This window comes from Physella acuta, unplaced genomic scaffold (assembly GCF_028476545.2).
Source record: "Physella acuta isolate Inbredline_101_S28 unplaced genomic scaffold, ASM2847654v3 ptg000466l, whole genome shotgun sequence".
Classification (NCBI taxonomy): domain Eukaryota; kingdom Metazoa; phylum Mollusca; class Gastropoda; family Physidae; genus Physella; species Physella acuta.
Genome location: NW_026731985.1, coordinates 777,812 through 795,399, shown reverse-complemented (window position 1 = coordinate 795,399; position 17,588 = coordinate 777,812). Strand labels below are relative to the sequence as shown.

Below are 17,588 nucleotides of genomic sequence, written 5' to 3'. Positions count from 1 at the left end.
TAAAAAAATACTAATTGATGGTTACAATTTAGTTAAAAGGGGCATAAATATTAAAAATATTAAAAATTTGATTTAAAAAAATTTACTTGCCACTAAAATTAAAATCACTGCCAGAACAATATTTGGATTTTAGAATACAGGCAGTAATATTTGAAACTAGATTTTAAAAACTATTTCCAATTAAATCAACAACTAAACACATAAATGGAGGTAAAATAAAACATTTCTAATAGATCTTTAACAACTGACAAGTAGCAAACTCTGGGCAAGCTTGTAGACTAAGATATATTTTTATTTTGCTCATAGAAAGCTTTGGCACTATTCATGCTTTAAAAAATGTAAATATCTTGGCTGAGGAAGCAAATTCGTGTTTGGACATATGCTTTCTAATTCATTGGTAAAATCTAAAAATATATTGCAATACCCAAAATGCAAAGAATTCAAAATAAAATACATTACATTGGTAATGGAAACAATTATGTCTTCATCTGAAATATGCTGAAACAATTGGTCATTAAAATATATATTTAAATTATCTAGATTTGCATTACAAAGCAATCTGTTTCTATCTGTATGATGGCTGAAGAACAAATTCCATTGCAGAAATATTTTCACAAAGCTATTGATTTAACTTTCATAAGAAAATGTTATTGGCAAAGATGTTTTTTTTTTCATTCCAAGAATGTAGTGTCATGCTTATTACTTTGTACAACTTATTAAAGTGCATTAGTTATTTGTATATTACACTGGAAAAAAATTGTGTCACATCACCTTATGCTGAAATGACAGGGTTTATAAGCAATGTTCCTCAATTAACCTGATGTGTCTCTCAATTTTAATGGGAAGAAAGCTGTTAAGGCTTGATAAATTATATTATAATGGCATGTGACGGCAAGAGCAGTATAAAATTAAAAGAGGTCAGATACGATGAGTAGCCTACCACAAAAAACTTCTTGATGGTAATGATAAACTTTTTTTCAGAGCAAAGATCAATATAAAGCTACAATTCAATACACTGATCATGATTTACAGTAACAGTGAATGCTTTGTGTATCTGTCTACTAGTTAATCTCATCCAATATGAATGAGCAATTCATTAACTTGTAGAAGAACAAATAAACATTTCTTGACAAAATGAAAATAATACACACAAAAATTCTTACAAGCCTTAAAAATAATAGTCCATTACAAATTTGTTGAAATGATGAGTATCACATTCATGAGTTTGGTGAAATTATTGAAATCCCCCTCCTGACATTGATGTGTTTGGTAAAATAGTGGAAATCACCTAAAATGGGTTTATGGTGCATACACTTCTTGACGTCTACCATGTTTGCTAAAGAGCAAGTATCAACTTTGACACTAAGTTCAGATAACATTAAAATCAACTGTATTCAAATCTTATACTTTTGTATCTACTACACAAAATAAATCATTTGTTCATTTTAGTCTAAAAATATTTTCATCAATGTAAATATTTTAACAAACTTAAAACTTGGTTTGTCAGTAATGTCAAACAATCAGGCAAATAAAACTTTTTTTTACTGCTAGACTAGGCATGATTCCTGAAAATGGGAATATTCCAACTTCTGCTTTTTTTCATTTTATGCAATACTTAACATTTAGGTGTTTATTATAATTAATCTATTGGCTTTCTTGAAAATTATTATGTGGAAAAAACAAAACACATTACTAGGAACAGTCATTTTAACAACATTTCCAGAATTACCATGTTCAGCATGGTTAAGAAAAAAATGTTTTATCAAATAAAGTTAATTCAGCCTGGCTCCAATAGTTGCTTGAGGAAAGGCTCCAACCAAAGAGACAGCAAACTCCTTTAGTGTTTGTTAATAGAAAAGCATTCTGCAGAAAGAGGCTTCATTGTTACACAGCTTTACTTCAAAACATTGCTGGTTTATAACTAGAAACTAAGAGGAGAGACAGACACCTTATAGGATTCACACCTGCATTAGAAAAAGAAAATAGTTTTGATGTCTGTTCAAAAGGGTTACAAGCTAATGTTTTGTGGATTGTTACAGCACTGAAACATCTGCTTGGAATGTTTAATTTTTTATTCCAATAGCTGGATGAACAAAATTATAATATTAGTGATGACGTAATTGCTTGAAATGAGTCACCTAATTTCTGGGGTTAAGTATGAGAAGTTTTGAAAAGTCAGTACAGAGTTATGTAAACAACAGTTGTGTTTTTCTACCTGCTGAATGCTGCAGCTAAAAGAGAATTACCGGTATTGATCATTAAGTGTTAACAATGTAACTGGCACTAACATAAAAACTAAGGTTTGAAGCATTCTGCACAATCATCACTGTGAGAATTACCAGTATAGTCTTTAGAGTATTGGAAAATACTGCTGTAGCAGATTCTGGTAGGTAAAAAAAGAGAATGTAGGAAGAAAACAAAAAAAAATTGAAGGAAGAAATTCAACATAAACAAAGCTGAAGACCAAGTCCTCTAACCTAAAGTAGTAAACATCACAAGAAGTATCACATAACTGGAAATACTTAAATAATAAACTCTTGGTTCATGAACAAAAATCTACTAGGAGAAATAAAGCTCAATAACCAATTAAATAATCCAGCAGCTAATCAATACAAGAGAATCCTTTAAGCAGTGGTACTCACACTCAGAGTATAATGCTTCACTTTTGACAAAAAAAAAAGGTGCCTCCTTACTACATAAATTATTTAAGGACATAAAATACCTTAGTACAATGCATTCAATTCTATACACATAAATACTGTACAGCGACTTAGTGTTTTCGTGATCTTTAAGTTTGAGGGTCAGAAAAAAAAAAGAAAAAAAAAGTACACAAAAATTATTTACAAAGAAATATGAAGGTAGTTCTTAGATATTCCAGCTGTACCACTCATCTTCTTTTCTTGAAAGATAAATGCTAAGTGATAATTTAATGGCACTTGTGATTAGGAATACGTGCTGGCTCAGTCCAAATTATCACTTGTTAACATTCATGAGTCTGACACCATACACCTGGCAAATATTCACAGCTAAGGGATCTGGACTGGATAAACATGAGAAGCAACTTCTGATCAACAGCTACCAAATCCTAAAGCAACATCCATCAGGTCATCATCAATTTCACAGGGAGAGTCGGAACATTTGGGAGTCTTGGCCAGTGCTGGAGATCTTGTCGCTGACACTGTACCCCCCTTGGGAGAGACTGGCACATCAACATTGTTCAAGGGACTGGTCTCTCCAGTAAGCTGGATACTGGAATCTTCTTTAGGCAGGTGTGCTTTCATGAGGGCTTTATCTCCAGATGATACAACTTTAGGAAGAATATTATTACAAGTAGTTGACTCTTCATCATCTATGACCAGACCATTCTCAGGACTGCTTATGTCACTAAGGGGACTAGATAGGGAGGATGCTGAGTTTTTCACTTTGGAATCTTTGTTTTTCGTAGCATTACACTTTTCAAGGAGGTCCACTTTACCAGTTTCACTAAGTTCATCTTGTTTCACAGATGGAATTTTAAATATTTTATCATCAGAATCTTTCTGTTGTTTAGCACTGCCTACAGTACATGTGTTGAGAGGTGAAGAATTGGGAGAAGACTGGGGATGGAATGGTGAAGCAGATGGTGATTGAATGGGAGAAGGTAATTTCAGAGGGGATGGTTTATCTTTCTTACTTGAATGCTTGTTGTCTAAACTCAAGGCTTTAGACGGCATCTCAATTTTATGTACATGACCTTTTTCTTTAGGTACAGTCAGATCAAGACCATGGTTCAGTTCTGAACTTTTACAAATGTTTATAGACCTATCTTCTAAAGTTTTAGCAGCCTTTGTTTTGGTAGATTTCTCATTTTCTAAACTGTAAGTTTTTGTTGATGAATCACACAGTTCATGAGCTTTATTAGATCCAGGAGAGGATGAATGATTGAATGGACTGTTGACAGAAACACAGTTCATGTTACCTTCTGGTTTATTTTCATCCTGTTTTTGAACTTCCACACATTGGATACCATTTTTGGAATCTCGATTTGACTGTTTTTGACTTTCTGTATCTAACAAGGACATACTGTTAACAGCACTGTGAGATTCTGTTGGTGTGTGCAAAACACCAACAAGATCTATTCCACTGCCCACAGCATTGTGTTTCAATTTATCTACAATAGCAGACAATGAGTTCTTTCTTCCTCTTGAGGCTGAAGGAAAACTAAACTTAGTTTTACAATTGTCAGCACTCATCGGAGTTGTTGGAGTACTAGAGGTAGATCTAGCCATTGCACAACTAGGTAAATCACTGCTGCCTTTGTTTATGAAGTTATGCTCAGATTCATCAGGAAGAGGTTTTTGCTGCAATGTACTGGGAGGCTGGTGTGCTGGCTCCACTGGTTCTATGCCGGACAAGCTGACACTTTTGCTACTGGATGATGAGAGAGAAACATTTTTATTGGGTTGTGCAGCAGGTGATGGTGTAGTTTTCATCACATTCTTGTTGTGTGAGACTTTGGTGGTGCCACCAGGATTGAAGTTAGCTCCAGCATCTGTGGCTTGGCTTTTACTTACAGCTGGTTTGCTGCTAGCAGAAGAATGCTTATGAGACTTGCCACCAGGAGAGGGTCTACTGGGAGATCTGTTTGGGTTGATGTTAGGTGACTTGCCTGAGCTCATGTTAGGTGACCTGCTCACATTGGTTATGTTGGGGGATTTATTGGATGATGTCAAGCTTGGAGATCTGCCAGCACTGCTGATATTTGGTGATTTGCTGGAATTGGATATGTTGGGAGATTTCCCAGAGCTGGGAGATTTGGTTAATCCTGATGTATTGGGTGACCTACTAACATTACCGGGAGCAGAGCTGCTTCTGTTATGTGCAGTGTGACCTGCTTGTCGCAGCCCGCTGTTGTTTATACCTGCTGAAGCTTTCTGCGCCATGTTCAAGTTTGTGTGAGTTAATTTGTTACTGTTATTTAAACCAATTTTAACAGGTCCAAAACTTTTACCACTGCTACCTTTAGAGGTAGCATTACCAGTTGAACTTGAAGAAGTCTTATGGCTATTGACAACCTGTTTCTGACCAGTTGGCGTGCTGCCACCACTGGATGTATGATGAGAACGAACACCGCCAGATCTCTGTTGGCCACTTTGCCCAGAAGTTATGTTGGGACTAGTCTGCCGGTGTGTGGGGCCTGGCAATCTGTTTGTGTGTAAATTAAGTCTATTAGTGCCATAATTAAATGAAGCACCACTGCTGGCTGAGGCTCTACCACTCCCTGCAGCAGAGCTACTATTTGGCCTGCCTGCAGGACCAACGTTGTAACTGTTGTTATCTTTAGTTCCAGAAGGGGCAGGGCTGGCGCCAGAGGCAGGGTCAAGACTTGATGTACGATTGATGGAAGTAGTGGATGAGGAGGAAGACAGTTTTGGAATTCTTGGCAGACTGGCAATTTTACTGACAGTAGGTGCATTGGGTAATATGCTTGAGAGGGAAAGATTGGCTGATGTGGTTGGTGTTACACTTGTGGTGGATGCTGTGTTTGTCGTGCTGGTTGAAGATGAAGACAATGGGGTAGATACAGAGGACTGTATAGAATTTCTACGATCTACAGATGAACTTTTCCTTTCCCAGGAAGTGTTTAATGCAGTTGATCTTTTTTCTGCAACTGGCGGTGTTCCAGTTGTGGAACTTCTACGATCTGTTTTGCTGGTGTTGGTACAGGTTGTAGATGTCTTGGACTGGCTAATATTCACCGTGGAATTTAGCATAGTCAATGGCTTTAGCCTGATAGTAGCTTTAGTCACCAGCTTGGGATCTGGTTTGCTACTTATGGAGACAACCTGATTTAATTTTGAGCTGACTGTCTTGGGAGAAGGTTTATGAGCAGCTGAAGGTTTTGTGGAGGAGGTGCTAGAAATGGACTTGTGTGAATTGGTTGCATTTAAATCCTTTTCTTTTGGGACCTCTGAAGAAATTGAAATACTAGTAGTATCTTTCACAGCAATGCTTTCTTTTGAGTCTTTATTAGAGTTGTATTTTTCATTTGGACTAGGTAGTGACTTTTTAGATATTTCATAACTTTGCTGAATTTTACCATCAGAAGAAATGTCCGATTTGTCATTCAATGGTTTTTTAGCAACTCTGATTTTCAGTTTAATGTCAGTTTTAGAATCATTTTCAACCGTTCGATATACAGACTCCTGGATCACATGTTCAGCTTTTTTCCTTTTTTTTTCTCTTTTGGATTCATCTTTATCTCTTTTTCTTTTGGTGGTGTTTCCAGAACTTCTTTCCTTTTTCTTAGTTTTTTCTGACTTTTGGGAAATGGATGAATCACTCCCACGTTTTTGCTTATTGGATGAAATATGAACACGAGGTGGGCTTGACGAATACACAAATCTATCGGAAAACCTTATGGGATCATCTTCATCCTCATCACTTTTAAAATCAAAAGTTCCTATATTGTTAGATTTGCTATAAACCAGATCTGATTCATCAACAGAATGAGCAGACTTGAGTGGCTTCACAGCATTTTGTTGTTTCAAAGGCCCCACTCGAAGCTTCAATGAAACCTTACCTTCAATAGTTTGTGATTTTAATTCATTGTTACTTATATCCATTGCTACATTCTGTTGCTGCCTTGTTATATCAAACTTTTCAAATATGCCAATGTCATTGGGATGATCAACACTAGAAGATTGTTGTAACAATCCCTTGCGTAAGGATGTAGGAGTGGGTTTAACATCCTGTAGCAAAGAGTTTATAGCAACTGTCCTGCCCATTACAGCACCAAAAGTTTTATCACTACCAAGCTGCCCATCAGAGAAAAAATGAGAATTAGCTTTGTGGGGTGGGGCACTGAGAATCATTGTGGGGCTGTCAGAAGAAGCCAACAACAGACTGCTCAGCTTGGATAAATTGGTGCTGTTATGCACACTAGTAACATCACTTGGGTCGAAGTCCTTAGCCCTGCCTACCTCTCCCGACCCTTTGAGGATGACCTCAAGAGAGGTAGAGGCGTTCTCGTTTTTTGAGCCCGATGGAGAATTTTGTAAAATATTAGGGATTCTACTTGCAGCCTCTGTCTCACTTAGCAGCATGGATAAATCTTGCTCAGATTTGACATCTTTGTGGATAAAATGCTTGTCTACACTTTCAGCTAACTTCTTTAAAGTTGACGACTCCACAACCAAATTGTCTTCTGTCAGATCAATAACGTTACCTTGTGTACGTGATACATTTGCAGCATGATTGAGCATTTGGTGGTGGTGGTGGTGATGGTGACTGGATGAGCCCATGATGGGTGTGCCCATGTCTAGTTCCATGGAGCTGAGCCTGTCAGATGAATCAACCTCACTGAAACGATGTTTTGGGCTTGGCCCACTTATCTCTGACTGAGATCGCCTTTTACGTGGACGCTTTCCAGTAAGATTAGGTGTGGGCTTACAATTCATAGGAATGACTGTGGTAGCCACAGAAGTGTTGTCATCAAGAAGTCTAGATAACATTGGGCTGTCATGTACCTCAGTCTGCACTCCTCCCGTCATTTTATCTGCATCTAATAATGTTGACAAAAGAGGATTGTGGCCTTTCTCAAGCTCTGGAGACATGAGAAGGGCATCTGCACGCTGGCTGTTGGTTTCTGTCATATTCCGGAACTCATCTATTACATTCCTTGGATCAGACAGGATCATAGGCATAAGAGGAGTCTGTCCATTGCTGCTAATGTGACCATGAGAAACGTGCATGGGAGAGTAATGATGAAGGGGATAACTTGGCGGAGGAGGAAGAGGCGGCGGATGAGGCGGCTGTGGCGGAGGCCTGCCTTTGGTAGGCAAAGTTGTAGCTTGAAGTTTAGCCTGCCGCTGCATTTCTTTTAAGAATAATGCCTTTTCTTTTCGTTCCTTTTCTGCTGCAAGTGCAGCCTCTTTTAGTTTGTCTAATTGTCCACGACCTTTACTGATTAGCCAGCGAAGCAAAATAGGAATGGACATGCAACTGCAAAAAAATATTTAAAAATCAATTATTTAATATTTCTTTGGATTATCATATTTTGCAGATATAGTTGGTAAATTTTAAGATGCTAAACAAAATATACTAACCGCTGAAAAATCCTGGAAGCCAATTCATCAGAACAGAGAATTTGGTCTGGATTAGAACATGCCACGCGGCATTTGACATTGGTGATATCAGACAGATCAATATCCACTATGAGAAGAAATTTTGAGAATAAAATATGTCCTAAGATCAAAAATTAAAACTTTTTATTACAGCATTAATTGTTAAGAAAAAAAATGGAACAACTTTGCTAATAACTGATAGAAAATTATTACAGGTTCATGGTACAGCTGAAAGAGCTAAATATTTTTTTTTTTATAAAAAGCATGTATTTGTCAACAGATTTATAAAGAGTTACAAATGCAAATATCTCTCTCTAATTTTGAAAGATATTCAGAAATATTAAGTAAAGAACATTTTTACATGGGTAAGAAATTAGTTCACAGACTCACACATTATGTTTAAGGAAATGGCTAAATATATAGGTAACTCCAGATCAAAGGCAAAAATCTTGACTGAACTAAACTACTATTAATATTGACAGATTAAGTGTTACAATGACTAATTGCTTGTTAATATTGACAATGGGCCCTTGGAAAAATCAATATTACCTGTGATTAAAGAATCATAAGCAGGATGTTCAAATACTATGGTAAGTTGTTGCAGTGAAACAGCAGTTATTTCAAACACTATGGTATTTGTTAAATCTGAAAACATATTTACAGTTTTTGTAAAACAGAATAATGGCTGTAAGTAATATTTATATACATTTTACTATGTAACTAAATTTAAGTATCTGTCAAATAAATGCAAACAAATTGTTTTAAAATGCAGTTAAAACTTATTCTGATGTTTTATATTAAAAATGTTTTAAAGAGAAAACTGTTTTATAACAAATTACATCTAATATCTAACAAACACTGTGTAATAACAACATTTTAAAACTCTTAATGGGCAGCTTTTCTAGAAATTAATCTTTTTACATGAGCTGAACAAATTAGATTTTTAAAAAGTCTATTTTTTATAGATGGCTAAGATACTAGTAAATGGAAGTAAAAAATATTTTACCTTTATTTGCACCTGGCCGAATACAACTTCCTATTACGATGTTAAATAAAAGTTGCTGTCTCAAGCTGTTAAGGATTTGTGGCACATGTGTTGGATGAGTAAATGGAATACGAGACACCATAACTCCCTGCTGATCAGTCAAACCACCATTCAAGCCGTCCAAGATATAAATATGCTGTTGATCTGGCAATGACTGGAGAAAAAACAAAACCTTGATGTAGCTATTTCTTACCATACAAAATACAATTTTAATAAAATAAAATTAATTGTTTCATACACAATTCTTAATTCACATAGAGAATTTTAAAAGGATGTATTACCACATATAACTTCTTGTTGTCCTTAATTTTACCACCAGAAAAAGACTCCAATATCAATGAGCGTAAACTTTTGATTTCTGTGTCCTTGTGAATTTCTAATGCTAAACATAAAATGGATCATAGCATTTAACACCAACATGCTGATAAATTAATAGAATTAATCGTAAAGTTGTATAAACAAAGATTCATGAAACAAGTATTATCAAAGAGAACCAATCAATTGCGTTTAGAATGAGATAGTGTATACAGTATACAGTGCTATCAATAAAAAGTTACTGTGCCCAATGGCTAGAAGTAACTAATATTTGTAACATGATCTGCATTTATTTTCAGTATAAATAGGGTTTACAGAGATTTATATCTTTTGCACAGTAAATCTTTAAAACACTACCAGGGTTCATGCTCAAAAGTTCAAATAAAATTCCAGGAGTTTTCCAGGACTTTTCCAGGAGTTTAAAAAAAATTCAAGGAGATTTTAAAAACAAAAAAGAAACTCAGTTTGTACATTTAAAAAAAAAAGCGTACTTAATAATACATTTAATTAGCTAAGCCAATGCAAAAATTTAATTTCAGTAAAAGTAAAACAATATATTAGGTACATATTAGGAAAGAGGCTATCAATCTGACTACAGACCAGTTTGAATTTTCAAAATCTGACCATAACCAAAAAAGTTATGACTTTTTTTGTCGTTAAAAATAAATAGCAGATTTTTCAGACAACCGGGATAGACCCTGAAAGAGGAAAAATACTGGGAGGGTATGGACCAAATTTTAAAGAGTTTTTCACTATAAAAGAAGTATAAATGCAAGCAGACTTGACCAATTAATATCATTTCGTGATATTTTATTGATTTTTGGATGCCAAATCCAATGATGCTAGGCTAGTTGGCCAACCCGATGAACGTGTCAGACGAATATTATGTAATTTCAGAGACAAAAGTCTGGCAAGATTTCTTGATCTATGCCCAAGGATTAGTAACATCAACTCCACAAAGAGAAGGGGAAGGGAGGTGGGGTATGAAACCACCGTACCATTGTTACATAACGTCAAAGGCGACGATCATCGGCTTGTCGCGTCACGGCAAGGAGTAGTGGGGGCGGGTTAAGCTATGGATGTTACATTGGGTGTTACATACCGTGTAGGATGGTCAGTGTCTTCCCCCACCCACCCCATTTTGGTCGATTTGGCAAGCTAGTATTAAGCGTATTAACAATTTTTAGTCAACCGAAAAAGAGCCACTGGAAACATTTAATTTATTTTCTATAGCCATTTTTACGAAAAATTAATGTATAAAATAAAATAATGAAACGTTACGCGAATCAGCATTGTTTAATCGGGACGCAGCTATTCGGGTTTTCTAAAGAAGAATAATTTTGACGATTAGTCCTGAGCCTAAATACCACTACAACTTTTTTTTGCTGTTTCAATAGTTTAAGACAAAGTTATGAAACATGCCTGTCTACTTTAAAAATCCAAAAGCCGACAAGTCAAACACAGGAACACATGTAGGCCTATCTATCTTTAGAAATTGTTTACAGTATCATCCAATCGGGTCAATCGCCTAGCGCCACGTGACCACACACTCGTCTGTGCCACATGATGTGTAGATCACAGCAGTGCAATTCAGTCGGATGACGGCCGATGCGTTTATTTTTATTTTTGTCCCTTTTAAAAACTACTATTCAATTATTGGCGGAACAAAATCAAATAATTTCTGTCGGGTTTTGCGCCGCGGGTCAATAAAATTTCATGAGATTTCAGGAGAATTTTTAAAATTTAAGGAGAATTCCAGGAGTTTTCCAGGACTCCTGGAATTTCAGGAGGCCGCACGAACCCTGCACTACAACAATAAAATAAAAGACAATATGTCATTTTCCCCTGGTTTATATTCAGAAAGGCTGAATAGCAAGAGGATATGGCTAGAAGTGGTACAAATATTGTATCAAAACATATTTGCTTTCATTAAAAAAAGATAACTTACTTGTGAGTGTGTTGATTTTCTGAAGAAGTTGAATGGATATGGGTATGCTTTGAGGTAGAATAAGAACAAAGCTAGCAGGTAGCATCATGCTGTTGATTTTCGTTACAGCAGAAAATGTTGGCAAGCTGCAGGTAAAGTCAAATTAAACTATAAAAACACTCAAAACTCTAAGAATGTTTACATTCACTTACAAAAGCATGCCTTATCTGTTCTTTTACTTTAAATCTTAAAATGTCTACATGATCACCAAACAATTACAAAACCAATGTTTACGCGCACATACTAGTTACAATATCATTGCCCCCCCCCCCCCCTCCCTTCTAGTGAAGTTGTATTGCATTAACACAAGTAATACAATTTTTCTTCACTAAATTTTATATACATGCACACACACACACACACCTTTTTAAAAAATGTAAATGTGTCGCTGATTTTATATTATATAGCCTTCCTTTCTGTTCTGATGTATTAAAAATTGTCATGGTTACCTTTTTCCATCTGGAGTTTTACTAACATTCATTAGCGGCATTGTTTGAAGTTTGTTGGGACCTGCAGACTCTTGGACAGGTTCAATACACACAGTAACACTCTGTCCTAGAAAGTTTTCTGTCACAGCTGTGAAAAGATTTTTAAAAGTTAAAAAAACTAAGATTATATATGTTTTTAGTTAGCTGTGACAACAAACCATAATTCTATATTGTTTTAGAAAGTAAACCACATTATAAATGCTTATCATAATGGTAAATCATGTGCCTTACCTTCGACAGTTAGTGGATGTGCTTTAAGAGACTTTTTGTCCAATAAATCATAAGGAGATACAAAATATATCAGCTTCATGGGTTTTCCTAAAAGAAAAAGGGGATAATTTGCCATTTAGATTAAATAGAAGATTAGAAACGTGCAAATATGTATTCATTAGTCAAAACTGAAATCTATAAAATAGATAATTCTTTTTACCAGCAAGTCTTGGCAGCATGATACCCAGAGGGCACTTATGAATGTAATTTGCGACCCCATTGATGGAACTGAAAATAATAAACCTCTTATGAACAACAAGAACTTTATTAAAAATTTATATAAATAAACTACACAAAATAAAATCATTACAAATTAACTACATACAAATATTTTATTACTGAAAATTTTTATAAAAGAATAAAAATGCAACTACCTTTGAAATTGTGCCAATTGATTGAGGTCTTTTTCAAGTGCTTGTAGGACTAAGAATGCTTTTGATTTTAATTTCCTAGGATGCAAGATAAAGTTTTTTAAATAGGCAAATGGTATTAGTAAAATATACAACTTACATGGAAACTTGTAATTCTTTCTCTGGCTCAGGGAAAGTTGGGGTCTGTGTGTACTAATTATGTTAAGTAAGTTAAGAACACTTTACTGGTGGATAGGGTAGATAGTTGTCTAAAAGCCATAACCTGGTGGTACTGAGTTCAGGACAATGAATTTCACAATGTGCAACATGGAGCTCATCAGAGCAGTTGAAGGTAACCAAGCCAATATAACTTCTAGTTACACAGTTTTAACATGAAATCCTACAAAAAAAATGTTGGACTAGCTCCACAGCTACAACATATATCTTTATAATTGAAAAGTACATACTCATCGTTTGTGACTTGATAAATGCTCTGTAGTCCTTGTAAATGCTCAATAAACTCTGTAAAATCTCCTTTCCTGAATAAAAATATTATCACTGTTAATATTTAAAGAAAAATTACAAAACAGAATTGTTTAAAATTGTAAAATGTTACATCCATACATAAAGATGGGCTTATAGTTTACAATGCATTTATATAAAAAGCACTTACTTCAAAATGTCTCTAAGGTCTGGACAGTCCTATGGATATTAATCAAATGGAAAATTAGACAACACAATTTTTCTTATACCAAGAATTTTTTTCTTAGTTCTTTGAAAAATAAAACATTTTCAGGGAACCCAATAACAGTTACAAATCAGGTAAACGGTTAAATTGTATGGAGAAATAAAACATGCATTACAAATACAAAGTTTTAAGCAAACAATTAGCTTATCATGTTATTTTTTTTAAACCAATGTTTATCAGCAAAGCAAAACACTTGTGATGCTTAATAATATAAAAACCTAAATTGACTGATTGTTTAACAGATACTTATTTTGAATTAAACATGACTTACAATAATATCTCCTTGATTGGCTAACTTTACATTGGATATGGTTCCTCCATCTAATATAACATCCACTTGAAAGGCATCAGTTCCAATAGACACCTTCTGCTCCTGAATATTTGTTGTGAGCCCCAACTGACGACCAATTAAATCTAATCTTTCTTTTAATGTTTGTGGAGATATAACTAAAAAAAAATATTTTAAAATTTAAGGTTAACTCCAGCACTATTTATAAAAAATTAAAATAAAAATTTAAAGTATAAATAGTTTAAGTTTATCAACATACCCTTCATTGCTTTTTGTATAGTGTCTAAGCATTTTTTAACACAGGAGTTTTCCATATTATCTGCCTGCATACGGCGCTCCTAAAAAAATTGTATGATCAGAATCAAACAAACTATATGAATATCAAGAAAACATGCAGCAATATTTTTTAAAGCACGAACAGAACATCTTTACCAAATTAAAACCTTTCAATTTCAACAACAAAATCTTTGAGAAAAATACAGCTTTCCAAAATACAATAACTACTGTTTTACTTACTGCAACAGCATTGCGCACAGTTTTTATGCTATCAGTCCAAGAACGATTTTGAGCACTTCGGTGACGAAGTTTCTCAATAATTGAACCTTGCTGTCTTTTGGTAGCTCGACCTGCAATAAAAACATTTCTTTAATATTTTCCAGTAGTAAAATGTTATCCATTGTCAGAAGAAAAAAAAGAATTAGTTTGTTATTATTAAATCGGAAAACAATGTTAAAATTGCAGATACCATAAAAACACATGAAACAATTGAAATGCAAATACCTAAGTGAAAGTAACATTAGTATAGATCAAGACAAGAGTGCAAATATGCAATAATTGTTTGCAGAATTAATTGTGTTTTTTAAAAACAAATTGCAATTTGGTCAGCTTAATTTGTAATAAAAAAATTTTTATTATTAATAATGACTTAAGCATTTTAGTCAAATTTTAAACTACAGATTAATATTTTTATCAGTTTTTTTCCCCAAATGTTCTTACATTACTTACAACTGCCTCTCTGTATTAAAACTAGTGCTAAAACAATTATTTCATGAAATAAAAATAATGTGATTTTAAGATACATCAAGTGAGACTGAGTGGCTGAACAGTAGAATGCACAAGTACTAATACATTGGTCTGAAGTTATTTGGATTGGAACCCATTAGATGCTTCTGAACTTAGAAAAAGTAATGGCAGCTCGACAGAGAATTGACAGCACCAAACTATCCATCCATAAGCTGAGGTCTAAATAAAACAAAAATAAAAACCTTTATAACAAAGATTTTAACTGCACTGAAAATGAATAAAAAATACAACAAACTAGTAAGAGTTCTCAAGAATGTCGAAAGCTTTTATTAGTAACTAACATGACAGAAAGGTTTTATACTTAAATTTTATGATTACAATCACAGCATTTAATTTGAAAGAACTGACATTCCCAAATTGAAAATAGCTGCAAAAGGTATTACCAACACATGTCTTTGGGTAATACTTATGTATAACAATCTAAGCAGTCTTACATGTGGCAAACTACTATACTTACTTTTTCTGAGCAACTTCAATCTAAATGAAACTTGAAAATGAAATGACTCTACTACTCTTAGATTTACATATAAATAAATGATACCTAACCAAATCAACCTGAAATGTTGGCCAAAAACCATTAAATTTTAGATATATTTATGATTCAATCTATTCCATTGTAAAGAAAAGTGTATCCATTATAAGGTAACAAAAGACCAAATGTTAAGCTCAATTTACTGTTATTTAAGGACTTTTAAAAAGTCATTATAAAACCCCGGTAAGGCATTATCTGGCTGATATAAACTGAGAAATAATCAGGATGGTTCACAAGTTTTAACTTAGGTTTCCTGTCCATTTTGTTTCAATGCTTTTTATATCTATATTATTAACTATTTATATTTAAATAGCAATAAGATATAACTGATTATCTTTATTTTGTTATGTATGAAAATATACCAAAAATAGAAAAAATATAAAATTGGCTCACTTTACTATAAACGTAAAAAAAGACCTTAATTTTTCTCAACCACCTGTTATTTGTTTCTAAACATTTATTATAGACTCCTCAGTTATTATATATTCTACATGGATGCCTGCTTACCATTAGAAAAGAGGTGCTCCAACTGTTCAGAATTATTCAAGTACTATCCTACAAAATTCATTTTTAAAAATTCTGGCATATGAATATCATTTTTTCAGTCTCACATTAAAATAATAACAAGACTCAGCTAGACTTGAAAACTTTTCATTCGTCTTTATGGATGAAACAGAAACTAAGATACAACCAAGCCAAATTGAATCGGAGGTCATTTACACTCAGTGGCCAGGTGACATGCAAATAAATATAGGTCTGTAGCTTGAGCACCCACAGGAAATGAATTATAAAACCATTTTTTAACAATAGAAAATCAATCATACCTTGTATTAAATTAAAAGATTTAAAATACAATATCAATATGTCAAATGTGCATTATATCCAGTCTTTATACAGTTGACAGCCCACATGACTAAGATTATTGGCTTTGAAATTTGATTAGTATTTAGTGACAAATTAGCCCATCCACCTCCTACTCTAGCTCACCTGATTGCTACCAACTTTTTCCCTACTGCTGTACTATATAGTGATCTTAAATTTGAAAAGATTAATTTAAATAGGTTAAAAATTAGACTGTACTGTTTAAAATTTAAGGTAGCCTATAAGATTTGACCACAAACCCAGACAGCAGGGGGAAGAAAAATGTGTACAATTATTACAAAATAGCCTAAATTTTTGGTTTGGCTTCTATCTTAATTTGAATCTAGATCTAAAAAACTCGTTCTATTTATGACTACTACATAAAATAACTTTCTATATAAACCAAACAATAATTCCAAACATTGGTCAATCAATAAAAAGATGTAGGCCTAAATCTATAAATAACTTTGGAAGATAACCCAAGATGTATCATAATATCCTTTTGGTTTTTAAAATACATAGAATCTAGGCCCTAGGCTAAATTTTAACATGCGAAAACTTTGGCATTTATCTAGAAAATTAAGATCTAAGATCTAGAAAAATAATAAAAATTTTAGACTTCGTAAAAAACTAGAACTATCTACTATCTAGATCTAGATCTAGCTCTAAAAATCAAGAAAATGACATCTAACCTAGATTAGCTACAGTCTAGAAATGAATGGTCCTAAGCTAGAGTTAGAAGAAACAAAAGGCCTAGATACTAGATCAAGATAGATCTAGATCTAGATCTACATCTGCACAACATTTCAGTTCAGTTAGGCCTACAGACCTGCTGTAAAATTATAGGCATAGGCCTATTAAATAGGCCCATGTTTTAATATCTAAATCTTGAAAATATAGGCCTACATCTTGAGCAAGAATCTGGACCATATTTAGATCTAGAATTCGGATCTAGAACCCAGAGTTGAATCTAAAATGTACAAAAGTAAAGTTCAGTCAGATGAAAACTGAAAACAGCCTCAGTCGGTTTCTACTACAGTTCAGGTTCTGACAACACTCAAGTCAACACATTCATTGTTTTTAGACTAAACATAGATAGATCTACACGACATATGGGGACATTTCTAAACGTACTGTATTGGGAAAAATACAAAACAATAATGTATATTTGTTAAAATGTACCAAAACGAGAAAATATACATTAATAATTACCGTGCGATAATTGGTGCTCCAAATAAACAGAGGGTATCCCTGTTTCCGCTGCCATCTTTGATTGTGCACTCAACAATCCTCAGCGGCCTCTAGTAGTGGCTTCTCATTAGTAAATTTGTGAGTGCCAGAATGTGTAAGGTCATTGTGTTTGTGGCTTTAATTTTTAATAAGTAAGTTAATCTCTAAGTATTTATTACACAATACAGTAGGATCTCCATTTTTCGATGAAAACATTTCAAGTTATGCGTACATTTGCATCCCAAGCATAGTAAACGCACTTCCCCAGCCGGGGTCACTACGCAG

At 34.0% G+C, this 17,588-nt stretch overlaps 1 protein-coding gene across 1 annotated transcript; it reads right to left on the bottom strand.

Moving 5' to 3' along the window:
- Nucleotides 1-288: 288 nt before the first annotated feature.
- Nucleotides 289-17,578, bottom strand: LOC131943805 (mediator of RNA polymerase II transcription subunit 1). The gene is made up of 16 exons (XM_059304091.1): nt 17,286-17,578; nt 14,114-14,223; nt 13,857-13,935; nt 13,580-13,755; nt 13,234-13,262; nt 13,028-13,099; nt 12,585-12,659; nt 12,371-12,438; nt 12,172-12,258; nt 11,902-12,028; nt 11,414-11,538; nt 9,432-9,532; nt 9,112-9,304; nt 8,655-8,750; nt 8,088-8,193; nt 289-7,983 (listed from the first exon to the last, which is right to left on the bottom strand). The coding sequence occupies exons 1-16, from the start codon at nt 17,338-17,340 to the stop codon at nt 3,069-3,071; spliced, it is 6,414 nt and encodes a 2,137-aa protein (XP_059160074.1). The 5' UTR covers nt 17,341-17,578; the 3' UTR covers nt 289-3,068.
- Between the last annotated feature and the right edge of the window lie 10 nt (nt 17,579-17,588).

Bases quoted from the DNA above. Each gene is read 5' to 3' on its own strand.
- LOC131943805 (XM_059304091.1), bottom strand. From the start codon at position 17,340: ATGGCAGCGGAAACAGGGATACCCTCTGTTTATTTGGAGCACCAATTA. The intron at 13,756-13,856 runs GTATGTTGATAA...ATTTTTTTTTAG, and splicing joins TATACAAAAAGCAATGAAGG to TTATATCTCCACAAACATTA. The intron at 12,439-12,584 runs GTAGTTGCATTT...TATTATTTTCAG, and splicing joins CAATTGGCACAATTTCAAAG to TTCCATCAATGGGGTCGCAA.